This window comes from Ictalurus furcatus, chromosome 4, assembly GCF_023375685.1.
Source record: "Ictalurus furcatus strain D&B chromosome 4, Billie_1.0, whole genome shotgun sequence".
NCBI lineage: Eukaryota > Metazoa > Chordata > Actinopteri > Siluriformes > Ictaluridae > Ictalurus > Ictalurus furcatus.
Window position 1 is genome coordinate 35,016,986 of NC_071258.1, and position 27,149 is coordinate 35,044,134.

The 27,149-nt window shown below is 40.3% G+C and overlaps 1 protein-coding gene across 8 annotated transcripts in view; it reads right to left on the reverse strand.

Moving 5' to 3' along the window:
- LOC128607104 (protein NLRC5) overlaps nt 1-27,149 on the reverse strand; it is a 252,983-nt gene that overhangs the window by 21,414 nt on the left and 204,420 nt on the right. For 2 of the 8 annotated variants that reach the window (XM_053623753.1, XM_053623752.1), the window contains exons 3-14: nt 25,684-25,794; nt 16,588-16,698; nt 15,108-15,218; nt 13,164-13,274; nt 11,682-11,792; nt 9,738-9,848; nt 8,178-8,255; nt 8,019-8,100; nt 4,179-4,371; nt 2,201-3,971; nt 1,628-1,801; nt 1,004-1,171 (exon numbers count right to left, since the gene is read on the reverse strand). The exons of 2 other annotated variants lie outside the window; for them this stretch is intronic. In XM_053623753.1, coding sequence (XP_053479728.1) covers nt 1,004-1,171; nt 1,628-1,801; nt 2,201-3,971; nt 4,179-4,371; nt 8,019-8,100; nt 8,178-8,255; nt 9,738-9,848; nt 11,682-11,792; nt 13,164-13,274; nt 15,108-15,218; nt 16,588-16,698; nt 25,684-25,794 — 3,132 coding nt within the window. The remainder of the gene's footprint in view (nt 1-1,003; nt 1,172-1,627; nt 1,802-2,200; nt 3,972-4,178; nt 4,372-8,018; nt 8,101-8,177; nt 8,256-9,737; nt 9,849-11,681; nt 11,793-13,163; nt 13,275-15,107; nt 15,219-16,587; nt 16,699-25,683; nt 25,795-27,149) is intronic. 4 more of the 8 variants (XM_053623754.1, XM_053623755.1, XM_053623756.1 and 1 more) reach the window with 4 other exon arrangements.

Below are 27,149 nucleotides of genomic sequence, written 5' to 3' on the forward strand. Positions count from 1 at the left end.
AGTTTCAGGACAGCATCACCTACTACTCAGGAGATATGGAAAATGGTTTTTTTTACTTATAACTTGCAAGTAGTTTGACCAAAAATCACAAGATTGGTCTCTTAGATTGGGTGCGGCATACTGAGAACGATATCCAATTTTCCTGCGTCAGCCATTTTGAATTTTGTCATAAAATGCTATTTTTTATGAACACATTACCATATCATTACAAAAATCTGCTGGATACCTTGAAGGAACTTAAAAGGTTAAAAGGTTTCGGGACAGTGGCACATTCTGGTCAGAAGATATAATGAAAATTTGAAAATTCCGAGAACAGTGATGCCAAATATGCCACGGGCACCCGAACTTGCTGGCCACCATTTTGAACTACTTTGAAAACATTTTTGAAATCCTTCTAGACCGTTGTTCCAATTCTCACCAAAACTGGCTCAGAACATTGTGAGGCCATGCTGGCAAAAAATTATTAAATGATTTTTGATAGATCAAACTGCTTTTGAATAATGCACAAACAAATTAAACGGCGAGGAAATCAAAAAAGATGTGAGGCTATATCTCTGTAACGCATCAGCGTACTCAGACTAAACGTAATATAAGACAGAGCCGTCATGACTTGAGGTTAGCTGCAGAATTCTAGAACAAACAAAAATTATAATGCATTTTTAAAAATACTAATACCTTGCTTCATGCCAAGATCAATGATAACAATTATGCCATTGTTAAATGTTTAAAAACCTACTTTTTTTTTAACTCCTCCAAGACTTTGTTTGTCTTCACCTTTATTTGTCAGATCATTCTCGAATAACAGTAAAACAATTTGACTATGAACACACCGAATTACATTGTGTAATTTCTCCAACTCTGTTTTTTGACCTATTAAGAAAATCAACCAGTTTTTGTCTTGTGAACGACTGGTTGATCGTGTTCAACGTAATGAGCACCCCTGTGTTAGAGTATTACAATGGATTTTGTATTGAAGTAATAAACCCCAGCACATATTGCTTACCTCAGTGTCTCCAGTGTACAGCGTGGATCCTGTAGTACATCAGTGAGCAGCTTCACTCCTGATGCTCCAGGGTCGTTCCCTCTGAGATCCAGCTCTATCAGGTGTGATGATTTCAGAGCTTCAGCCAGAGCAGCGTATCCTTCCCCTGTTATATTACAATCTGGAAGTCTAAGAGGACAAAAGCCTTTTGTTATTTAATCATGAAGGAGATCACACCATGGAATCTAACCTTATCTTTTTGATAGGATTCATACAAATGTGATTCGCAATTATGCACATCACAGAAAACATTTACACAAAATCTGTTTAGGCTTTTTGTTTTTAGTATAATTACATATAATTATGACTAATTTTTCACTCAGTTCTTTCATTGTTTGACATTTACAGCATCATTAATATATTAAGACATCATTTTTATAAACTTTATGTTATTTCAGTGTGTATTTGGTCAGAATTAAAGTGAAAATACAGTGGGTTCTGTCATTTGGACATGTAATGTTCAAACATGTCTAGCCATTAACCTTAAATTTGTTTTCCAAACACATCATTCAGTGTTCATTTCTGGTATAAAAGGGATAAGCAACATTTCTGCTGAAGTCTACTTAACAGGAGAGAAGAACTGACCTCAGTTTCTCCAGGTTACAGTTTGGACTCTTCAGTCCATCACAAAGCAGCTTCACTCCCGAGTCCTTCAGAGGATTACTGCTCAGATCCACCTCAGTCAGCTTGGAGGATTCTGAGCTGAGAACTGTGTGTAAAGCCGAGCAGCTTCTCTCTGTCAGGTTACACTCGCTGAGCCTGGAAGTATAATTTGACAGTGAATAAAAAGCATGCGTCCTTACTTGCATCAGCAACTACCCAAGTACAAGCTTTTCACACATTAAATCAGTTAAAAAGGAGACTCCATATTACTGCCCGTGGTTTTAGAATGAATTGTTCAACAAACACACATTGAAGCATCTGATATTCTGATGTCCAAATAATTTTGTACTATACAACCAAACATTCATTTGACTGAAATTTGAAGACAGCAGGAACAAGAATGACTCATCAATTCAACAGCTTAAGTTGATGTCAAGTTATAAGTCAAGTTCATGGTGTTTATGCCAACTGATTATTGTTTCCTGCCATCAGTGTACCTATGGCCAAGCTTTATGGGGACACAATAAGCTGAATGGAGAAACAGGTTTTACTTACAGAACTCTTGTGGCTTCCTGGACGACTGGTAGCAGTCTCTTAAAGCATTCATCTGACTTTATGAACTTCTGTAGCTCAAACACTTCCAGATCCTCCTCTGATGTCAGCAACACAAAGACCAGAGCAGACCACTGAGCAGGTGAGAGTTCAGCTTCAGAGAGACGTCCTGAGCTCATGTAGCTTTGGATCTCTTTCACTAGTGAATCATCAAGTAACTCGTTCAGACAGTAGAACAGATTGATGGTTCTCTCTGGAGATGGACTGTGTTCAAACTTGAACTTGATGTACTCAACTATGTCCTTCTGACAGTCAGAGCTGCTTCCTCTGTGTGTCAGCAGACCTTGAATGAGCTTCTGATTAGACTCCAATGACAGGCCCAGAAGGAAGCGGAGGAAAAGATCCAAGTGTCCGTTTTCACTCTCCAAAGCCTTGTCCACTGTAATCTTGAGCAAATCGATTTCTTTTGTTTCTTTACTCTCTTCTGGTTGCTCAAAAACATTCTTGTTTTCATTTCGGAGACTTATGTATGTAAATAAAGCAGCAATGAACTCCTGAATGCTGAGATGCACAAAGCTGAAAACCGTGCCTAGAAATCTGCCCGTTTCCTGAGTGCACACTCCTGAGTACACCTTTATGTTATTGGGGTCAATTCCACAGTCGTCTAGATCTTGTGCATAGAATATCAAGTTGTTTTTTTCCAGGTGACTAAAGGCAAGCTTTCCCAGTGAAAGAATTCCCTCTTTATCCCACGGAATATCTGAGACACACTTTCTATTGTATTTCTTGTCCCCCTGTACAGTCTGAAAAATCAGAAAACATGTGTACATCTCCGTCAGAGTCTGTGGAATGTCTTCACTGTCTGTTCCTCCCAAAATCCCCTCAAGTACAGTAGCTGAAATCCAGCAGAAGACCGGAATATGACACAAGATGAAGAGGCTTCTTGATCCTTTAATATGATCGATGATTCTGTTGGCCAGACTCTCATCGCTGATTTTCTTTCTGAAGTATTCCACCTTTTGTACATCATTGAAGCCACGCACCTCTGTGACCCGGTCCACATGTTCAGCAGGGATCTTAGCAGCTGCTGCTGGTCGAGTGGTTATCCAGATCAGAGCAGACGGAAGCAGGTTTCCTTCAATGAGGTTTGTCACTATAGTGTCCAGTGAAGCTGGCATTGATGCATCAGTCCACTTCACATTTTCATGGAAAGTCAGAGGAAGTCGACACTCATCCAGGCCATCAAAGATGAACATGACTTTATACCCATCTGTGAATCTCAGTCCTTTTGCTTCTGGGAAAAAATGATAGATGATTTCCCTCAAACTGCGCACTTTCTTCTCCTTCAGGTTCAGCTCTCTGAAAGGCAGTGGAAATATGAACTTGATGTCCTGATATTCTTTCCCTTCAGCCCAGTCTAGAACAAACTTCTGCACACAGATGGATTTTCCGATGCCAGCGACCCCCTGCGTCACCACAGTCCTGATGGGTTTGTCTTCTTCAGATAACGGTTCGAACATGTTCTTACATTCAATTTGTTCCTCTTGCTCCATCTGACTTTTCTCATTTTTCACACTCGTTTTTTGTTTTTCAATTTGTCTCACCTCATGTTCTTCTTTTATTTGTCCACTTCCACCAGCTGTGATGTACAGATCTGTGTAGATCTTGTTAAGAATGTTGGACTCTCCTTGCTTTGCAATTCCTTCACATACACGATTATACTTCTTAGACAGGTTTGATTTGAGTGCACGCTGCTGGATTCCTATTAGCGCATCTAATTATATAATTATAAAACACAAGAAAGACAAATACATTAATTAAATAAATAACTATGTTCTGAAATATTACAGACACTACATTACTACATTTAGTCATACTGTTAAAAAAGTAGAGAAATTAGGGATAGTATTATGAAGGGTTACATATTTTCACCTCTTAAGAAAGTTCAGGTGCTCTTTGCTACTGTCTAGTGATCTCTTACCTTGGAGTGCATCAGCAAGGTCACTGTGATCCATCATCTTCAAAAAGTATAACGCCATATCAAGAGTTGCTTCTTTAATACTCCACAGATCATCCCTCACATCTCCATAATATTTTGTGTTTTCTTTTCTCAGAAATTTCTTAAACATCTCCAGCTCATGTTTTATAAATACAGTCATTTTATTTTCGAGATCCTTCACAAAACACAGAGAAAGTTAAATGCAGAATCATTTTATAATAAACATGACCAATTATTTTTGTCTTCCTTGAAAATTTTAATATTTCATTTGATTCTTCATGACTAAGTTCTGAACACAGCAGGCAGGTACTGTACATAAAGAATAGACAGGGATGTATTCTCTTAGGAGTTTGGACAATGTAGACCTTGGACACTAGATAGAGACATTCAGCCTTTTCTGTTGGCTTACCTTGTTAACCTTTTATTATTATTTTTACCTGTTGTTGATTTGTTAGCCTATTTAAACCCTCCATTTTCTTTTGTTTTTGTTCAGTCTTCATGTTCCTCATGTGAGGAGCCTAGCTACAGTCTTTGCCTTTTGTTACAAAGGTTTTGTTTTGTTTTGTTTTGTTTTGTTTTGTGTGCTGCTGTCTGCCTTTTTAGCCTCTCTGGATCTTTTGTGAATTTTGTCGGATTACTTGGGGGGTTTTTTTGTTTTGTTTTGTTTTTTACTAAATTAGACATAAATCATGTGTTTATTACAGAGATGAATAATACATTTACTTGAGTAACTTTTTGAAAAAAAAATGTACTTTTAAGAGTAGGTTAAACTGGCCATACTTATAATCTTACTCAAGTTCATTTTCAATCACAGAAATGTACTTTTACTTTGCTATATTTGTTGGTGTTCTTCTGTTACTGTCAGAAGATGTAGCGCTGTCTTGAAGTTTTCACAAAAAATGAAAAGAAAATGTCAACGTAAATACGGGAAATACCACGCAGTCATGCACTCAATCTGCCGAATGCAATGGAGATAGCGCAGTAGATACCGAAAGCATTCAAAAGACTTTTTCTTGGAAAATAAATGTCATAATCCAAATATAGTTGTATCTCTAGCATAGAGTTAATCAAAATGAAATGTTTATTGTGAAATGATTACGATGAAGCTTACCTATTTTCTTGGGGTCACTTTAAGTCTTGAGTATGAATGAATCAAGCTTATAAAATACTGTTACGTCTTTTACTATAGTAACATTAAGCTACATGTGCGCGTGTTCTCTCATGATCATCCACTCAGTGATGAAGTGGGTAGGAATCACTTACTGAGATAGGAATGACACTGAGATGGTGTCATACAAAAACTCATGACCCATGAATGTCCATTTTATCAGTGTATAGTTTAGGTTGCTAATTAATTGAAACTTAAAGTTCATGAAACACTAAACTACATTTTCTGTTTGTATCGCACATCATAAAAGACAATCTTAGCTTCCATTAATTTTTATTGTAGGAGAAAACTGGTTAATTTTTAGCTTTTTTCTGATATTTTCGTCTTCTGGGTTTAAAATCTCACCCTGTCACACGTCACAGGCAGTGACGTGGAAATATACTCTAGTATTACAGTGATGTTTAGGTGTCTCATAATTATTCATGAGCCTGCATGTTCTTATCCTATGAGAAGAGGCAGTTTTTTACTGGCAAGAAAAGACTAAATTGAGGAGTAGTTCAGAAAGTACCTACTACTTTTTTAAGGCATTCATGGCACTATTTGTTACATAAATTCGTTACACTGAACAGCTCTGTATGAATTATAGCATTTAAAGTGTTGTGTGCATGTGCTGTTTTAAGGATACAGCACAGTGGGTCACTGAAGAACGCATCTACATTACACCAACTAGTCAATCTGGGCAAACTGAGAAAGAAAAAAAAAAAACGGACCCCCGCGAATGTCGGTGTACAATCCGCACACTAACCACAAGCAAACCGTTCCAGGGTTCGTTTGCAATTGGGCCACCTCATTCACCTCGATTGTTTTGGTGCGAATCTGAGCGAGATTGCCATGAGCTACGCTATTTACAGTATGTACCATTTGCCAACAGAGCTAACATATAACTGCATGTTTTCAGTATTCAAGAGGGGACATTACTGCTCATTATGTGCTGCCTCAAAACCCCCCAGTGGTGGTTGTGAGGGAAATCATTATTTTTTACTTTGTAATAGTTCTGTTCTTGTTCTGTTTGGATCAGTACAGAATGTTTATCTGCATACAGAGACACAAACATGTTTTTCTGTTCAGATTTCCTCTGTAGATTTGCTAAGACTGTTTAAACTGCCTGTTTAAAGCCTGTTTAAACTGCCTCAAACTGCTTCTTATCGGTACATAGAAGCTTCATATGTATAATACATGTTCAGCACAAGCGCCTCAGAGCTCATTCTTCTTCCTTTATTCGGACTTTCTGGAAATAAACTTCTTCACCTGAGAGGACGAGTCTACTGGTGTTTGTCTAAATTTCCATGACATGGTACAAAAATGTTTTGGGTTGGTAATGTAGCAATAATTATAACATTTTTATAGTCATACCATATTGTTTCTACTTACTAAGTAATTATTAACATTGTTACTTTTACTGTTAGTTGAGTAATTTTTATTATACTTATAAAGTATTTTTATAAGTAGCTTTAATTGTACTTAGTAAATTTTCTGGCTGCTCTATCGACCTCTGGTTTATTAGCACATTAGTATAAATTTTGTGACACCATTGTGGTGCGACCTTTTTCATTTCTATACAAAACATTCACTAATTATTGCACAGTATGTGCCTGCTGTGAGCTGATACAGTGACTGGACAACTGTTCTATCCAACGTTACATAACCAATTAAACTTCATCTTTACATTCTTAGCTTTAATGCAGATTTCAGATTGTTTACTATTAGACGTCAATCCCTCCCAGGGCTTGAATTTCGGTGTAGGATTGCACCTAATTTAAACCATTCCCACAAAGCTTGGTTTTATAATGCAGGGACTTCCCGTACAAATGTATTTGCTTCATCTCGGATCAAATTGTGGAGGAAATCATTACACTGGCCCATCCCAACACATCACCAACCTGTGTCAGGACTCTTGAGAACTCTCAGTGGCTGGTAGACAAGCCAGCAATTATAAAGTCTCTTCAGTCATACTGGACATGCAATTCCCAGAGTTCAATTCAGTTCCATTCAGTTTTATTTGTATAGTGCATTTAACAATGGAAATTGTCACAAAGCAGCTTTAGAGAAATATATAAATAAAGGGTATACATTTAAATTCATAAATTTGTCCCTAATAAATAAGCCAGAGGCATAGGAGGCAAGGAAAAACTCCCTGAGACGATATGAAAAGAAATCTTGAGAGTAACCAGACAAGTTTCTTTCTACCAAATATTTCCTTACCAAAAATGGCCTGCTATATTACCCTGCATTGAACCAAGGGACGTCAACGCGCTTGGTGCTCCCACAATCCAAGACTGTGGATTGTGGATACCATGCTCCCAGCCCACCTAATTAATGACTATAATTTTATCCCTTTATTGATGCCGATGTATACTACTTGCCACAGAAGCCACTCCGCATAATTGAGGTGCCATTTAGAATTAATCTAGTGATCTGGATTCCCTTCCATTTTAGGGACTTTACAGCTAAGCAACTTGTATTTTTGGATTCGTTTGTTCTGTACATGTGAGACTAGCACACTATTTTATCAGTCCATTTGTTCTAATTTTCATCATCAAACTAGACAAATGTCTTTTTTATACTTATCTGAAATAAATAACCCTAAATGTTTTCTGAAAAGGTGTAATGGTGGACATCATGGGAAGCATTAACAAAGATGATTTAAGTCTTACATTGAAGATGTTGTAGAGAAAGTCTGTAATCTTCTTTTCTAATTTGGCAGTTTTCACAGTAGCTTCAGACTCACAATGATTTCTGCAGTCAAAATAAAACATTTTATTATTATTAATTAAGAATGACAAATAACAGTAGTAAATGAGAAAAAATGATACCTTTCCTTGGCGTGTATCCCTGTTGTTTTGTCAGTGCTAGGTGTATTCTTTAGCTGTCTATCTGGGGAGGAATTTTGCCTAAAAGGAGAGAATGAGTTTCCATATTACACTGTAACTGTACCAATATTGAAACAACCTGGCTGACTAATAATGTCAAATAAATACCAATAATCAGTATATTCTGTACTATATTTGGCCAAAATATGTGGTCACCTGACCATCACACCCATATGTGGATCTTCCCCAAAGTGCCACAATGTCTGAAGCACACAATTGTACAGAACGTCTCTGTATGCTGTAGTGTTACAGTTTCCCTTCACTGGAACTAAGAGGCTCAAACCTGTTCCAGCAGGTTCACTAAGCTCAATGAAGACATGGTGTGTTAAGGTTGGAAGAAGGTGGAAAAACTTGAGTGTCCTGCACAGAGCCCTCAACTCAACCCCACTAATTTCTAGTAGCTGAATGAACACAAATCCCCACAGCCACGCCCCAAAATCTAGTGGAAACACTCTGCAAAAGAGTCGACCTTATTATAACAGCAAAGGTGGATTAAATCTGGATTGGGATTTTCAGCAAGTTCATATGGGTGTGACGATCAGGGGTCCACAAACTTTTAGCCAGATAGTGTAATTATAACGGAGTGACTTATTTGTGTTTTCTTTCAAAAATAAACAAAAAAGTGATGGGGATTCTCAACAACCTATGAAAACAGAACACATTAATAAATTCATTTTATATAAATGTGATAAATAAAATTAGCACATAAATTATTTGGCTTGCAATTTTGCTAAGTGTAAGCTTTTTTTTTTTTTAATATCAGACATCCATGATTAGCTTTCCCTCCTCTGGACAGTACTGTGAATAATGAATTATTTATGTATGTAATAAAACAACCTCTGTATGTGGGAACTTGGCTAGTGGATGATTCTTCTCTGGGATTGAAAGCTTATTTGTGACCTGGTACCATTGTGTGAGATCTTTTCAGTGTGACTAAGAGTAGGGAAAGCACTTGAGTTTATTTCTTAACTTGAGTTTATTTTTTTTCACATGTCTACACTTAAACTGTTAGGACTTATATTTCATCTCTATATTGCACTATATTCTTTGCACTATAATTACAGACTAAACAAAAAACGTGAGTAATTCCAGCCTAGGATCATTTACAAACCACCTTATAATGAAGTTTAATTATTTATTTATTTTTTTTTTGTAATATCAGACATCCATGATTAGCTTGCCCTCCTCTGGAAAGTACTGTGAATAATGAATTATTTTTGTATATAATAAAAAAATGCTCTGTATGTGGGAACTTGGCTAGTGGATGATTCTTCACTGAGATTGAAAGCTTATTTGTGACCTGGTACCATTGTGTGAGATCTTTTCAGTGTGACTAAGAGTAGAGAAAGCACTTGAGTTTGTTTCTTTTGAGTTTATTTTTTTCACATGTCTACACTTACAGCCTAAATAAAAAAACGTGATTAATTCCAGCCTGTGGCGCTACCTCTAAAGATGTATCTGAAGATGGGGTTTATGATGAGCAACAGGAAGAGAAGTGAATACCTGTCCCGAGAAGCTGTTTCTTCTTTAAAGCTGATAATGCGTGGTATGGACTGGTCACTCTTAAAGGACACACAGCTGGTTTCAGGAGATTTTGGTCTTTCCTTGTTGTTTCTAAAGCGTGGTATAAAGGAGTAGGGAGAGAGAAATATGATATTGCAACTTGTTTATCAAATGGTTGTTGACTTCAGGAGGATTTGTGGTGATCATTCTCCACCACACATCAACAGCACCACCATGAGCACAGTAGACCTCTATGGAAGTATAACAGTGCCAAACGTGCTCAAGGCAAAAATGCATGTTGAATTGCATAAATTGTATAAAAACATAGCAATAACAATACTTGAATTTTTCTGCCCAGCAATTTGACACAAATTGGGAAAAACAGCAATGTCAATGCTTTAATTAGTTTCCTCTGCAATTCAGTGCAATTCAGGATTGTCTATTTTGATTGAAAACAAAAATCCAGCATTCAAAATTCAATGCACACACATTCACCTTCCTAAAATATGGTTCTCAAATATTGAGTTGTTAAAATACCATCTTCATTATTCGTCAGGTAATAATTCAACACATTCTTTTTCAACCTCACAAATTCAGGCTGCAAAAATTCAGGTCTTAAAATTCAAGTCTTCACATCCGGGTCTCACAGGAAGAGCAATGGATTGCGTATACTGTTGTAACATGTTACTCTTGTCTGGCCCTTAGTGGTGGGATTGTGCAGACAAGCCATAAGAGAAGATGAACCTAGCGGACTGGCATGAAGTTGGCTTGACATTGGACATTCGATATTCGCAGATATGTGCAAATTAAGGGACCGTCTCTAAAGTTACATATTGGTACACATTTCTAACTTCAATAGCGTTTGAAGGGAATGACTTACAGTCATAAAACCAACTGTATAGTATTCATCTAGGTGTCAGCTATAATGCACACCTTTTAGATTTTTGATATTTAATTAAATAAACTGTCAAATCATATCTAAACATTGTGATGTTTTTATACCATATGGACACATACACAAAATATACCATAGTTTAAAGCTCAATAGCATTTGAAGAGAATGACTTACAGTCACAAATACCAACTGGAAAGTGTTCCTGTGGGTATCAGGTATGATGCACACCTTTTAGATTTTTGATATTTAATAAAATAATCTGTCAAATCATATCTAAACCTTTTAGATTTTTGATTTTAAAAAAAGGTGTGCGTTATAGCTGACACCTAAATGAATACTATACAGTTGGTTTCATGACTGTAAGTCATTCCCTTCAAATGCTATTGAAGTTAGAAATGTGTATACTGATGTCGAATGTAACTTTAGAGACGGTTCCTTTGTATGCGAATTGCTGAGAACCTCATGCATATTCTCAATGTGTCCTACCTAGACAGAAAGCCTGGTGAAAACTCCCCCTTTCCTTCCTCACTATATTCTACAGGGTGTACAGAGACACCATCCTGATCAGCTACATCACTGTCGGGTAAGAAAACTGTAACTTATTGAGCTGACATACTGAAAAGGAGAGAACATCACCAGAGTAAATGAAAGTCCAAGTGTGAAATCTGAAATCTAAATCTGGCCTTTTTTTGGCTTCTCTATCCACCTCTGGCTTCTAGTCAAGAAATCAGAGTCCAAACTAAACACTGTGAAGCAGCATTTAGCTTTTAAGCTGTTCAAATCTGGAATCAGATCACAGAAGATGTTAGATGTGCCACCAATGTAGCTAGTATTAAATCTAGATTAAAACCAATAAAGATAAGATTTTTTTTTTCACGTCTACATTTAAACTGTTAGGACTTATACGTCATCTCTATATTGCACTATATTCTTTGCACTGTAATTACAGCCTAAACAAAAAACGAGAGTAATTCCAGCCTGTGATGCTACCTCTAAAGATGTATCTGAAGATGGGGTTTATGATGAGCAACAGGAAGAGAAGTGAATACCTGTCCTGAGAAGCTGTTTCTTCTTTAAAGTTGATAAAGCGTGGTATGGACTGGTCACTCTTAAAGGACACACAGCTGGTTTCAGGAGATTTTGGTCTTTCCTCATTTTCTCTAAAGAGTGGTGTAAAGGAGTAGGGAGAGAGAAATATGATATAGCAAACTTTTTTATCAAATGGTTGTTGACTTCAGGAGGATTTGTGGTGATCATTCTCCACCACACATCAACAGCACCACCATGAGCGCAGTAAAGACCTCCAAGTTCCTCTGTGTGCAAATTGCCGAGAACCTCATGCATATTCTCAATGTGACCTACCTAGACAGAAAGCCTGGCAAAACATCATCAGAGTATACGAAAGTCCAAGTCTGAAATCTAAATCTGCCCTTTTTTTTTTTGCTTCTCTACCCGCCTCTGGCTTCTAGTCAATAAATCTGAGTCCAAACTAAACACTGTGAAGCAGCATTTAGCTTTTAAGCTGTTCAAATCTGGAATCAGATCCCAGAAGATGTTAGATGTGTCACCAATGTAGCTATTATTAAATCTAGATTAAAACCAATAAAGATCAGATTTTTTTCATGTCTACACTTAAACTGTTAGGACTTATACTTCATCTCTATATTGCACTATATTCTTTGCACTATTTTCTCATCCAATCTAACCATCAAAGATGATTAACATGCTCTTAACAGATGTTCCTTGTGAAAAGGACGTTAAATCTTTGATTTGTTAGTAGTTCAATCGGAGTTGTATGTTTTAACTGCTTGTTAATAGATGTTTAATTAGTTTATAATCAAAGGTAAAGTTGTCTTATTATACTGAAGTGGGTGAGGCAAGAAATGTCCCCAGGAACATTTAACATCTTTAAAATCTTGGACTAATATGGGTTTGAAAATCCCACTGTACCAACAGATTTCACATCCAAATGACACCTCCTGCTGTATTGATCCAATCACTTCAGTGTAGGAAAGTTCATTTCTGGCCACCAAAATAGAAACTGGGCGAGAAAGAGAAAAAGGTGTCCTACAAACCAAATGAGTAATACACCAATGTTATACCAATAACTTATGGTTCATCATAGGATCATTTACAAACCACCTTATAATGAAGTTTAATTATTTATTTTTTTTTTTTTTGTAATATCAGACATCCATGATTAGCTTGCCCTCCTCTGGAAAGTACTGTGAATAATGAATTATTTTTGTATATAATAAAAAAATGCTCTGTATGTGGGAACTTGGCTAGTGGATGATTCTTCACTGAGATTGAAAGCTTATTTGTGACCTGGTACCATTGTGTGAGATCTTTTCAGTGTGACTAAGAGTAGAGAAAGCACTTGAGTTTGTTTCTTTTGAGTTTATTTTTTTCACATGTCTACACTTACAGCCTAAATAAAAAAACGTGATTAATTCCAGCCTGTGGCGCTACCTCTAAAGATGTATCTGAAGATGGGGTTTATGATGAGCAACAGGAAGAGAAGTGAATACCTGTCCCGAGAAGCTGTTTCTTCTTTAAAGCTGATAATGCGTGGTATGGACTGGTCACTCTTAAAGGACACACAGCTGGTTTCAGGAGATTTTGGTCTTTCCTTGTTGTTTCTAAAGCGTGGTATAAAGGAGTAGGGAGAGAGAAATATGATATTGCAACTTGTTTATCAAATGGTTGTTGACTTCAGGAGGATTTGTGGTGATCATTCTCCACCACACATCAACAGCACCACCATGAGCACAGTAGACCTCTATGGAAGTATAACAGTGCCAAACGTGCTCAAGGCAAAAATGCATGTTGAATTGCATAAATTGTATAAAAACATAGCAATAACAATACTTGAATTTTTCTGCCCAGCAATTTGACACAAATTGGGAAAAACAGCAATGTCAATGCTTTAATTAGTTTCCTCTGCAATTCAGTGCAATTCAGGATTGTCTATTTTGATTGAAAACAAAAATCCAGCATTCAAAATTCAATGCACACACATTCACCTTCCTAAAATATGGTTCTCAAATATTGAGTTGTTAAAATACCATCTTCATTATTCGTCAGGTAATAATTCAACACATTCTTTTTCAACCTCACAAATTCAGGCTGCAAAAATTCAGGTCTTAAAATTCAAGTCTTCACATCCGGGTCTCACAGGAAGAGCAATGGATTGCGTATACTGTTGTAACATGTTACTCTTGTCTGGCCCTTAGTGGTGGGATTGTGCAGACAAGCCATAAGAGAAGATGAACCTAGCGGACTGGCATGAAGTTGGCTTGACATTGGACATTCGATATTCGCAGATATGTGCAAATTAAGGGACCGTCTCTAAAGTTACATATTGGTACACATTTCTAACTTCAATAGCGTTTGAAGGGAATGACTTACAGTCATAAAACCAACTGTATAGTATTCATCTAGGTGTCAGCTATAATGCACACCTTTTAGATTTTTGATATTTAATTAAATAAACTGTCAAATCATATCTAAACATTGTGATGTTTTTATACCATATGGACACATACACAAAATATACCATAGTTTAAAGCTCAATAGCATTTGAAGAGAATGACTTACAGTCACAAATACCAACTGGAAAGTGTTCCTGTGGGTATCAGGTATGATGCACACCTTTTAGATTTTTGATATTTAATAAAATAATCTGTCAAATCATATCTAAACCTTTTAGATTTTTGATTTTAAAAAAAGGTGTGCGTTATAGCTGACACCTAAATGAATACTATACAGTTGGTTTCATGACTGTAAGTCATTCCCTTCAAATGCTATTGAAGTTAGAAATGTGTATACTGATGTCGAATGTAACTTTAGAGACGGTTCCTTTGTATGCGAATTGCTGAGAACCTCATGCATATTCTCAATGTGTCCTACCTAGACAGAAAGCCTGGTGAAAACTCCCCCTTTCCTTCCTCACTATATTCTACAGGGTGTACAGAGACACCATCCTGATCAGCTACATCACTGTCGGGTAAGAAAACTGTAACTTATTGAGCTGACATACTGAAAAGGAGAGAACATCACCAGAGTAAATGAAAGTCCAAGTGTGAAATCTGAAATCTAAATCTGGCCTTTTTTTGGCTTCTCTATCCACCTCTGGCTTCTAGTCAAGAAATCAGAGTCCAAACTAAACACTGTGAAGCAGCATTTAGCTTTTAAGCTGTTCAAATCTGGAATCAGATCACAGAAGATGTTAGATGTGCCACCAATGTAGCTAGTATTAAATCTAGATTAAAACCAATAAAGATAAGATTTTTTTTTTCACGTCTACATTTAAACTGTTAGGACTTATACGTCATCTCTATATTGCACTATATTCTTTGCACTGTAATTACAGCCTAAACAAAAAACGAGAGTAATTCCAGCCTGTGATGCTACCTCTAAAGATGTATCTGAAGATGGGGTTTATGATGAGCAACAGGAAGAGAAGTGAATACCTGTCCTGAGAAGCTGTTTCTTCTTTAAAGCTGATAAAGCGTGGTATGGACTGGTCACTCTTAAAGGACACACAGCTGGTTTCAGGAGATTTTGGTCTTTCCTCATTTTCTCTAAAGAGTGGTGTAAAGGAGTAGGGAGAGAGAAATATGATATAGCAAACTTGTTTATCAAATGGTTGTTGACTTCAGGAGGATTTGTGGTGATCATTCTCCACCACACATCAACAGCACCACCATGAGCGCAGTAAAGACCTCCAAGTTCCTCTGTGTGCAAATTGCCGAGAACCTCATGCATATTCTCAATGTGACCTACCTAGACAGAAAGCCTGGCAAAACATCATCAGAGTATACGAAAGTCCAAGTCTGAAATCTAAATCTGCCCTTTTTTTTTTTGCTTCTCTACCCGCCTCTGGCTTCTAGTCAATAAATCTGAGTCCAAACTAAACACTGTGAAGCAGCATTTAGCTTTTAAGCTGTTCAAATCTGGAATCAGATCCCAGAAGATGTTAGATGTGTCACCAATGTAGCTATTATTAAATCTAGATTAAAACCAATAAAGATCAGATTTTTTTCATGTCTACACTTAAACTGTTAGGACTTATACTTCATCTCTATATTGCACTATATTCTTTGCACTATTTTCTCATCCAATCTAACTATCAAAGATGATTAACATGCTCTTAACAGATGTTCCTTGTGAAAAGGACGTTAAATCTTTGATTTGTTAGTAGTTCAATCGGAGTTGTATGTTTTAACTGCTTGTTAATAGATGTTTAATTAGTTTATAATCAAAGGTAAAGTTGTCTTATTATACTGAAGTGGGTGAGGCAAGAAATGTCCCCAGGAACATTTAACATCTTTAAAATCTTGGACTAATATGGGTTTGAAAATCCCACTGTACCAACAGATTTCACATCCAAATGACACCTCCTGCTGTATTGATCCAATCACTTCAGTGTAGGAAAGTTCATTTCTGGCCACCAAAATAGAAACTGGGCGAGAAAGAGAAAAAGGTGTCCTACAAACCAAATGAGTAATACACCAATGTTATACCAATAACTTATGGTTCATCATAGGATCATTTACAAACCACCTTATAATGAAGTTTATTTATTTATTTATTTATTTTTTGTAATATCAGACATCCATGATTAGCTTGCCCTCCTCTGGAAAGTACTGTGAATAATGAATTATTTTTGTATGTAATAAAAAAATGCTCTGTATGTGGGAACTTGGCTAGTGGATGATTCTTCACTGAGATTGAAAGCTTATTTGTGACCTGGTACCATTGTGTGAGATCTTTTCAGTGTGACTAAGAGTAGAGAAAGCACTTGAGTTTGTTTCTTTTGAGTTTATTTTTTTCACGTCTACACTTACAGCCTAAATAAAAAAACGTGAGTAATTCCAGCCTGTGGCGCTACCTCTAAAGATGTATCTGAAGATGGGGTTTATGATGAGCAACAGGAAGAGAAGTGAATACCTGTCCCGAGAAGCTGTTTCTTCTTTAAAGCTGATAAAGCGTGGTATGGACTGGTCACTCTTAAAGGACACACAGCTTGTTTCAGGAGATTTTGGTCTTTCCATATTTTCTCTAAAGAGTGGTGCAAAGGAGTAGGGAGAGATAAATATGATATTGCAACTTCTCCACCACACATCAACAGCATCACCATGAGCACAGTAAAGACCTCCAAGTTCCTGTTTGTGTGTATTGCTGAGAACCTCATGCACCTCAAGCGATTATTCACCCAGGCGAACAGTAACTGGTAAGTGTTTCTGGATTTTTTAGTTGAAACTAGTTCTAGCACTGATTGTAAGATAGAAGCTGTAACTGTGCTTCCTTGTTGCTACGAGCTGTGTACACGTTGCTAGATTAAATCTAATTCTGGTATTCATATTCGGTTTCGGTCGGGAGTCGCTCGTTCAGGTGACTACTCTTTGTTTTGCTAATTAAAGAGGCGTGCGCAGCTGTGAAGCACCACAGTATTTAAGAATTAAGGAACGCTGAGGCGGAAGTGTCAGCCCTTGTCGTGTGAAGACAGCTCGTGTAAAGACCTGTGAGTCTACCTGCACGAGTCCACCGAGCAAGGACACCGACAAGACACCACTCGCGCTGCTAAGTATACTTTCTTTTTCCCCCTTTATTCCTCTTGCTGTTTACCTGTTTACACAGGTACTAACACTAACATCTGTCATCAGTTTACCCCTGTTATTTGGCACAGGCGCAGACCACGGCATACTCCCAGAAAAGTACGCAACTTGGACAACCTACACTTTCTGAAATGTGGTCTCTGCAGATTCCCGCTCCTTCTCTATCGGACTTTGGAACTGCCAATCTGCTGTCAACAAGGCAGATTTTATTCCTGCCTTTGCAACCCACTCCAACCTCAGTGTGCTGGCTCTGACTGAGACCTGGATCCATGCTAAGAACACTGCCACACCCGCTGCCCTAGCCTCCAACTTCAACTTCTCCCATGCCTCACGTCCAAACAGACGAGGGGGTGGTACAAGTTTGCTTCTCTCCAAAACATGGAAATTTACCAGTCTTTCTCCCTCTTGCTCCTAAACTTCCTTTGAATTTCATGCTGTTACAGTCACTGACCCCATCAAAATGCACTTTCTTGCTGTTTACCATCCTCCAGGTCAACTGGGGAAGTTCATCGGTGAATTTGACACGCTACTGTCCACCATCCCAGATGATGGAACTCCTCTTGTGGTCCTTGGTGACTTCAACATTCATCTAGACAAGCCACATGCAGCTGACTTTTTTGGTCTTCTTCCCACATTTGACCTTGAGCAGTTCACCACACCAGCAATCCACAAAGCCAGCAAACAGCTCGACCTCATCCTCACACGTAACTGCACCACACACAATCTTCTCATTTCTCCTCTCCACACCTCTGACCATTTCTTTATCCAGTTCTCTATTTCTCTCCCCTCACCCGCTTCAATGTCTCCACTCTATACCTCTTTTCATTGCAATCATCGCTCCCTTTCCCCCTCACATTTCTCCTCTGTTGTCACAACCTTTCTTCCCTCTGATAGCCACCTCTCCTCGCTTGACTTAAACACTGCAACCGACATGCTATGTTCCACCCTAACATCTTCTCTTGACAGCATCTGCCCCCTAACTTCCAGACCTGCTCGCACAACACCCTCTAGCCCTTGGCTATCAGAAGCTCTGCATAACAACCGGGCCAAACTAAGAGCATCTGAAAGGAAATGGCGTAAATCCAACAATCCAACTGATCTAACCAATTACCAAACACTTCTCTCCTCTTTTTCTAATAGCATCCCCACTGCTGAAGCCACATACTACCAAGATAAGATTGGCAGTTCTCCCAACACCCACACTCTCTTCAAAACCTTTTCTTCTCTTCTCTGTCCCCCTCCTCCCCCTTCCCCTACATCTCTCACTGCATATGACTTTGCAACTTTCTTTTCCAACAAGGTTACATCAATCAGGAACCAGTTCTCAACCCCAGACATGCCATTTAAGCAGGCCAGGGTTACCCCACTGCTTAAAAAAAACATCACTCAACCCTGCTGTGGTTGACAACTACAGACCTGTTTCCCTCCTCCCTTTTCTTTCCAAAACTCTTGTTAGAGCCATTTTTAAACAACTCTCCAATTTTCTCACACAGAACAACCTCCTGGACACCAGGCAGTCTGGCTTCAAAAGCAACCACTCCACGGAGACTGCTCTGCTTTCTGTCACTGAAGCCTTACAACTAGCAAGAGCAACCTCTAGATCATCTGTCCTCATCCTACTCGACCTCTCTGCTGCTTTCGACACTGTGAACCATCAGATCCTCCTGTCAACTCTCTCCAGCCTGGGCATCACCGGAACGGTTCTGCGCTGGGTAGAATCCTATCTCTCAGACAGATCCTTCAAGGTATTATGAAAGGGAGGTATTTCTGAAACTCAGCAACTCAAAACTGGTGTTCCACAGGGTCAGTTCTGGGTCCATTGCTCTTTTCTATCTACACTACATCTCTAGGGCAGGTGATTGAGTCTCATGGCTTCTCATATCATTGCTATGCTGATGACACCCAGCTCTATTTGTTCTTCCAGCCTGACGATCCATCTGTCTCTGGACATATCTCTGCTTTCCTGTCAGACATCTCGGTCTAGATGAGGGAATACCATCTTAACCTCAACCTGGCAAAATCTGAGCTTCTCGTCATCCCAGCCTGTCCCTCAATCAACCACAACCTCACTGTACAGCTCAGCTCAACCACACTCAAGCCAACCAGGATGGCCAGGAACCTTGGGGTGATTCTCGATGACAGCTTGACCTCTACAGACCACATCTCAACAACTGCATGGTCCTGTAGGTTCATCCTGTACAACATCAAGAAAATCAGACCCTACCTCACCGAACAGGCTACACAGATACTAGTCCAGGCACTTGTTATCTCAACAGGACTACTGCAACTCACTACTCTTGGGCCTCCCGGTAAGCTCCATCAAACCCCTTCAAATGATTCAGAATGCAGCAGCACACCTCGTCTTCAACCAGCCCAAGAGAACCCATGTCACACCCCACTTCATCTCCCTCCACTGGCTTCCTGTAGCCGCCTGCATCAAATTCAAGGCCATGATGCTCACCTACAAGATCTTGTCTGGAACAGAACCCTCCTACCTCAACTCTCTCCTGAAGGCTTACGTTCCCTCATGTAATCTGCGATCAATCAACGACCAACGCTTAGTAGTACCTTCCCTGTGGGAGGCTGTGGCGCAGGTGGTAGAGCGGGTTGTCCACTAATCATAGGGTTGGTGGTTCGATTCCCGGCCCGGATGACTCCACATGCCTAAGTGTCCTTGGGCAAGACGCTGAACCCCAAGTTGCTCCCGATGGCAAGTTAGTGCCTTGCATGGCAGCTCTGCTACCATTGGTGTGTGAATGGGTGAATGAGACACAGTGTAAAGCACTTTGGATAAAAGCACTATATATATATATGTGTGCCATTTACCATTTACTTACTTAGGCTCAAGGTCCCTTTCAAGAACATTCAAACTAACTGTTCCTCAGTGGTGGAATGAACTTCCAACCTCAATCTGGATCGCAGAATCTATCACCATCTTCAAAAAACAGCTAAAGACCCACATCTTCCGTGAGCACCTAACCAACTCATAAAAAAAAAAAAAAAAAAAGAGACTTTAAAAAAAATAATAATTTACTCTGGCACTTACACCTCTACTCTGCGCACTTTGCGTCTTCTGGAACTCAATTAACAGATCTTGTATGGTAGCACTACTTGTATTGTTCTCTGCTTGATATCACTTTGTATTTTCTCATTTGTAAGTCGCTTTGGATAAAAGGATCTGCTAAATGAATAAATGTAAATCTAAATATTCTCAATGTGACCTACCTAGACAGAAAGCCTGTCAAAACTCACTATATTCTACAGGGTGTACATAGACACCATCTTGATCAGCTAAATCACTGTCGGACAAAGAGTGACCTCGCCTATGCCCCATATGGCAGACAAACAGTGAGTCTGACTGCCGGAATTCAGCAGTCATGTGGATAAAACACTTTAGTGCTCACATTGGGCACAACAGGCTCGCACTCGCCCCCTGTTCATCCTCCTGAGTTGGGGGCTCAAAAGCTGACAGACTGAGCGGCTGGTTCGTTTAAGACGAAGAAATGGTCTTTCGGAGAAATGAAGCGTTTGACCATAAAGTTACCCCCATGTTCCCAGAACTCAAGTGTAGGCACTCTCGGTTTACTGATAAGGCGTGCAACTCACCTACTCCCCTAGCCGACACCATGGCTAAGAGGAAAGCTGTTTTCATATAAAGCCACCTCAATTCTGACCTTTCTAGGGGTTCAGATGGAGGCTGACACAATGCCTCTAATACGAGAGGCAAGTCCCAAGTGGATAATAGTTTTTGTCGAGGAAATCTCAGTCGTTGAACACCTTTAAGAAAGCAGGTCACAAGGGTGTGGGACCCAATCGTCACGCCAAGTACTTTATTATGCATGGCTGAGATGGCAGCTATGAATACTTTGATAGTCGAGGCTGCATGGTCTCCATAAAGATGGGACTGGAGAAAGCTGAGGATTACCAGTATGGAACAGTGTGCTGGTTCCTGATCTTGTGCTTGCACCACTCAGAAAACAGCTTCCATTTGTTAGCATACAACACATTGGTGGAAGGTGCACAGGAGTTATGGATGGTATGTATAACTGCTGGATCACGCAGCCTTAGTAATGACTCTGGCCCTTCAGAGGCCAGACCCAAAGTTGCAGCCGGGATGGGTTTGGGTGCCAGATTCGACCCTCCAGCTGTGAGAGAAGATCCCTCCTCACAGGGAAGCTCAAGGCTCCTTGTACAGTAATCTGTGTAATATTGGGAACCACACCCTCCCTGGCCATTTGGTGGCTACTAGTAGCACCTTGTGATTGCCCCAAGGATCCCGTCTAGGGAGGGCAGTATCAACGGTATTGGAGGGAATGCAGTTGACAGCAGTCGATTTGGCCACGCATGGGCCAGTGCATCCTGGCCCAAGGGGCTTGTTGGTTCCCCCATTGAAAAACAAAGGGGGTAGTGTGTGTCATTGACAGTGAGGCAAAAATGTCCACTCTGCCCTGCCCTATCAGTGCCAGATTGCTTGCACTACTTCGGGGTGCAGCTTCCATTTGCCAGGGTGGGGCTGTGCCGGGATAGGAAATCTGCAGCTGTGTTTTGAGTACCTAGTAAGTGCATTGCCCTCATGCTCAACAGGTGAGGATGGGCCCACAATAACAGCTGTTGGGCCAATCAAGGATTGTTTGGACCTGGTGCTCCTCTGGTGATGTATGTGGTAGACCACAGATGTGTTGTCTGTTCTTATAAGGACATGCCTTTCTACCAGCACTGGAAGGAAATGTTTGATGGCAAGCCACACTGCCTCTAGCTCCAACACATTTACGCATTGTTCCCGCTGCCAAGGACTCCACTGGCCTCTGACTGCCCTGCATTGCCATACAGCTCCCCAGTCTGCCAGGGAGACATTTGTGGTCACGACTTCTCTGCGAGAAGGTATGCCCCCTAAGGGAACCCCCTGGGTAAAATATGCTTTCTTCCTCGATGGGCACAGGCACCTTAGGCAACTGGTAGGGACTCTGACCAGCTTGTGCCCGTGTTGAGTGGGATGCCAGCTGAAGTTGTTCAGCAAGATCTGGAGAGGCCGTAATGACAGAAGGCCCAAAGGGACCAGAGCCCTGCCTCTTCTGATGCGACTGATGAGCTGGAGAATGTTGTTGACTCCCCGTTGAGAGGGGGTAGACATCATCAACTGTGAGTCCAACTGGATGCCAATAAACACTATTCGCTGACTGGGCATCAGAGAGCTCTTTCCATAATTCACTGTAAGCCCTAGCTTGGTAACATGGGAGACAAGCAATGATGATTCTCTTAGGGCATCTACCCTTGACTGGGAACAGATCAACCAGTCGGCCAGGTATGGGAAAACAAATCTGGTAAGCCCTTCCCTCGAAGGCGAAATGGAGGAATTTCCTGTGCTGAGGTGCAAGTGGAACGTGAAAATATGCGTCTTTCAGGTCGATGGTTGTAAACCATCCATTCTGCCTGATGCCTTGCAGCACGTCCACTGTACGTAGCATGTGGAACTTGAAAACCTTGAGGTGCGTTCAGAAGTCTTAAATCCAGTATGGGGTGAAAGCCGTTGTCTTTCTTTTGCGATAATAAAATAAGAGGAATAGAATCCACTGTTCTGTAAAGCGCTGTCTAATTGCTCGATGGCACCCTTCTTCAGGTGAGCCCAGACTTCCTGGCACAGGGGCAGAGCCTTGTTTGGGTCCTTGACTGAGGTCATTTTGACTCCCTGGAACCTCGGTAGTCGATGTCTGATAATCGATGTCTTTAATGTAGTAGCCCTGTGGCAAGGTTGATACAACCCAGGGGTCTGATGAAAGTGCTTCCCAGCATCTGAGCTGCTGGCTGGTGAAGCACCCGACCACATGAGTTGTACAGTCATTGTCTACCCCTTCGCCCCTTATAATTTCTGGAGTGGCGACGGCCTGAATTCTGGCCTCGCTGTGCCAAGCGAGGGGGCTGGGTGGGGGTTGGCTGACAAAACCTCTCTGGGCGTTGTGCTCTTGGCTGGATAATCGGCTGTGGTATGTACTGAGCCATATTTGTTGCCCTACAGGGTCTCTGTCTAGCGTGGTGTTCACGACACAGACTAGCAAACTATTGTTTGGCCTGTCTAACCCGTAGGCTGCGCTCCAGGGCTTGTTGTGCAGTCGGGCCGAACAATTCCCCAGGAATAACAGGAAGAGAGCAGAGGGCTCTCCTTCAGGGTTCCAGAAGTGGAGACTGGGAAAGCCATATTTGGCGTCAGGCGAGGCTTAACAAACACATTAGCCTCCCCAACTCCCTGGTCATACAGGCAAATGCCTGCCAAGAGGCCTCACTCAGGCTCTGGGCAGAAGGGACAATCTGCATTGTCTGGGACAGGGCCAGCATATGGTGTGACATGGAATTCCCAATATGACCCATACGTGCTGCTGTCATAGCTTCTCACAATGAAGTCATCTGTCAACCAGCACTGTGGCCATGGGCAGCATGCATCAGGCCCAAGTGCTTCATCAGGCTATAGCACAAGGGTGGCAACAGCCGACTCTATATTGGGCATGCAGTCAAGGCCATGGTTGGATGCATCCTGAATATTAGCTAGTGCTCTACAGTCTGTTGGTAGATGAGAGAAACGTCTGGACTCTGCCCAGCACATCTGCAGCGCCGCGATATATGGAGCTGAGGGTGAGACACTGCGGACCGAGAGGTCTTCCTGAAAAAAGCGCTCTGAGGAGTCACCTGGACAGGTGCTGCATCTAACCCCAGACGTACCAAGGCCATTTTTACCAAAGCCCTGACTGATGTCTGACTGGTCTCTAAGCCCATCAGTATACTGTGGCTCGTCCCCTGCAATTGGGATGAGATGAATGGGAGCTCTCACCTGCCCCGTCCTCATCATAACCTCCCCCGATAAATAGGCTCTCCGAGGCCCTAGTGGAGAGTGCATCCACCTCCTGGGTCTCAAAGGCTGGTGACAGTATTGGAGGCAGCACCCTGGGGGGAGACAGCAGTGTGGCTGCAGCAGGACCACTAGCGGGCTGTGCAGTGAGTGCTTGCAGATTAAGGAGGAGAGACTTAATCTCTGCAAACTCAGAAGCCAAGTTGTTTACCTTCTGGGCTAGGGGATCTACTTTTCCCCGTTTCCCCAATCTCAGTCAATACCTTTCTTAAGTGGTCAACCCCCAGGCAAGAGGGACATCTCTCATGGCCATCCTCTAGTTCCAGGGGGGCCAGGCAATCAATACATTGGATTTGATTGGATATTTATTACTCTTAAGCAAATAATTATTAACATTATTACTTTTACTCATACTTGAATGATTATTTTTATGAGCAGTTTTACCTGTACTTGAGAAAATTTTTTGGCTTCTCTACCCACCTCTGGCTTCTAGTCAATAAATCAGAGTCCAAATTAAAAACTGTGAAGCAGCATTTAGCTTGTAGGTTGTTCAAATCTGGAATCAGATCCCAGAAGATGTTAGATGTGTCACCAATGTAGCTATTATTAAATCTAGATTAAAACCAATAAAGATAAGATTTTTTCACGTCTACACTTAAACTGTTAGGACTTGTACTTCATCTCTATATTGCACTATATTCTTTGCACTATTTTCTCATCCAATCTAACCATCAAAGATGATTAACATGCTCTTAACAGATGTTCCTTGTGAAAAGGACGTTAAATCTTTGATTTGTTAGTAGTTCAATCGGAGTTGTATGTTTTAACTGCTTGTTAATAGATGTTTAGTTAGTTTATAATCAAAGGTAAAGTTGTCTTATTATACTGAAGTGGGTGATGTTAAGAAATGTCCCCAGGAACATTTAACATCTTCAAAATCTTGGATTAATATGGGTTTGAAAATCCCACTGTACCAACAGATTTCATATCCAAATGACACCCCCTGCTGTACTGATCCAATCACTTCAGTGAAGGAGCGTTCATTTCTGGCCACTAAAATAGAAACTGGTCGAGAAAGAGAAAAAGGTGTCCTACAAACCAAATGAGTAATACGCCAATATTACACCAATAACTTCTGGTTCATCAAAGGATCATTTACAAACCACCTTATAATGAAGTTTAATTTTTTTTTTTTTGTAATATCAGACATCCATGATTAGCTTGCCCTCCTCTGGACAGTACTGTGAATAATGAATTATTTTTGTATGTAATAAAAAAAATGCTCTGTATGTGGGAACTTGGCTAGAGGATGATTCTTCTCTGGGATTGAAAGCTTATTTGTGACCTGGTACCATTGTCTGAGATCTTTTCAGTGTGAGTAAGAGTAGGGAAAGCACTTGAGTTTATTTTTTTCACATGTCTACACTTAAACTGTTAGGACTTATACTTCATCTCTATATTGCACTATATTCTTTGCACTATAATTACTGACTAAACAAAAAACGTGAGTAATTCCAGCCTGTGATGCTACCTCTAAAGATGTATCTGAAGATGGGGTTTATGATGAGCAACAGGAAGAGAAGTGAATACCTGTCCCGAGAAGCTGTTTCCTCTTTAAAGCTGATAAAGCGTGGTATGGACTGGTCGCTCTTAAAGGACACACAGCTGGTTTCAGGAGATTTTGGTCTTTCCTCGTTGTTTCTAAAGAGTGGTGTAAAGGAATAGGGAGAGAAAATATGATACTGCAACTTGTTTATCAAATGGCTGTTGACTTCTGGAGGATTTGTGGTGATCATTCTCCACCACACATCAACAGCACCACCATGAACACAGTAAAGACCTCCAAGTTCCTCTGTATGCGTATTGCTGAGAACCTCATGCATATTCTCAATGTGACCTACCTAGACAGAAAGCCTGGAAAAACTCCCCCTTTCTTTCCTCACTACATTCTACAGGGTGTACAGAGACACCATCCTGATCAGCTACATCACTGTCGGGTAAGAAAACTGTAACTTATTGAGCTGACATACTGAAAAGGAGAGAACATCACCAGAGTACCTGAAAATCCAAGCCTGAAATCTAAATCTAATTTTTTTGCCTTCTCTACCCACCTCTGAGTCCAAACTAAACACTGTGAAGCAGCATTTAGCGTTTAGGCTGTTCAAGTCTGGAATCAGATCCCAGAAGATGTTAGATGTGCCACAAATGTAGCTATTATTATATCTAGATTAAAACCAATAAAGATAAGATAAGCCACATGCCTACACTTAAACTGTTAGGACTTATACTTTACATCTATATTGCACTGCGACCCTGAAAAGGAGTAAGCGGTTGAAGATGGATGGATGGATCTATATTGCACTATATTCTTTGCACTATTTTCTCATCCCATCTGACAAGACGAGACGAAGAAAAAAATGTGCGATGCACGTTATACCAATAAGTTATGGTTCATGGTAGGATTATTTAGAAACCACTTTAACGTGAGGCTAAAAAAGCCATTCTGAGAGAAACATCTAAAGATGCATCTGAAGATTAGATCATGATGAGAAAGAGGAAAAGTAATGAATATCTTTCTTGAGAACATGTTCCATCTTTAAATTTATTAGAGACTAGCAGTGACTGGTCACTCTTAAATAATAAAAATAATAATAAACAACAACAACAACTCCTTACAATTATATAGCATTTTTGTAGACACTCAAAACACTTTACATGGCGGTGGTGGTGGGGTCTCCTCAACCACCACCAGTGTGTAGCATCCACCTGGATGATGCCATAACAGCCACAGAACGCCCACCACACACCAGCTAATGGAGGAGAGGAGACTGATGTAGCCAATCAATGATGGAGATTATTAGGGAGCCATGATAGAGAAGGGCCAATGGAGGAATTTCACCAGGAGTCCGGGGTTATACCCCTACTCTTTACCATAAGAGTCCTGGGATTTTTAATGACCACAGAGAGTCAGGACCTCGGTTTAACGTCTCATCCGAAAGATTGTGCTGTATTTACAGTCACTATAGTGGGGTATTAGGCCCAACACAGACCACAGG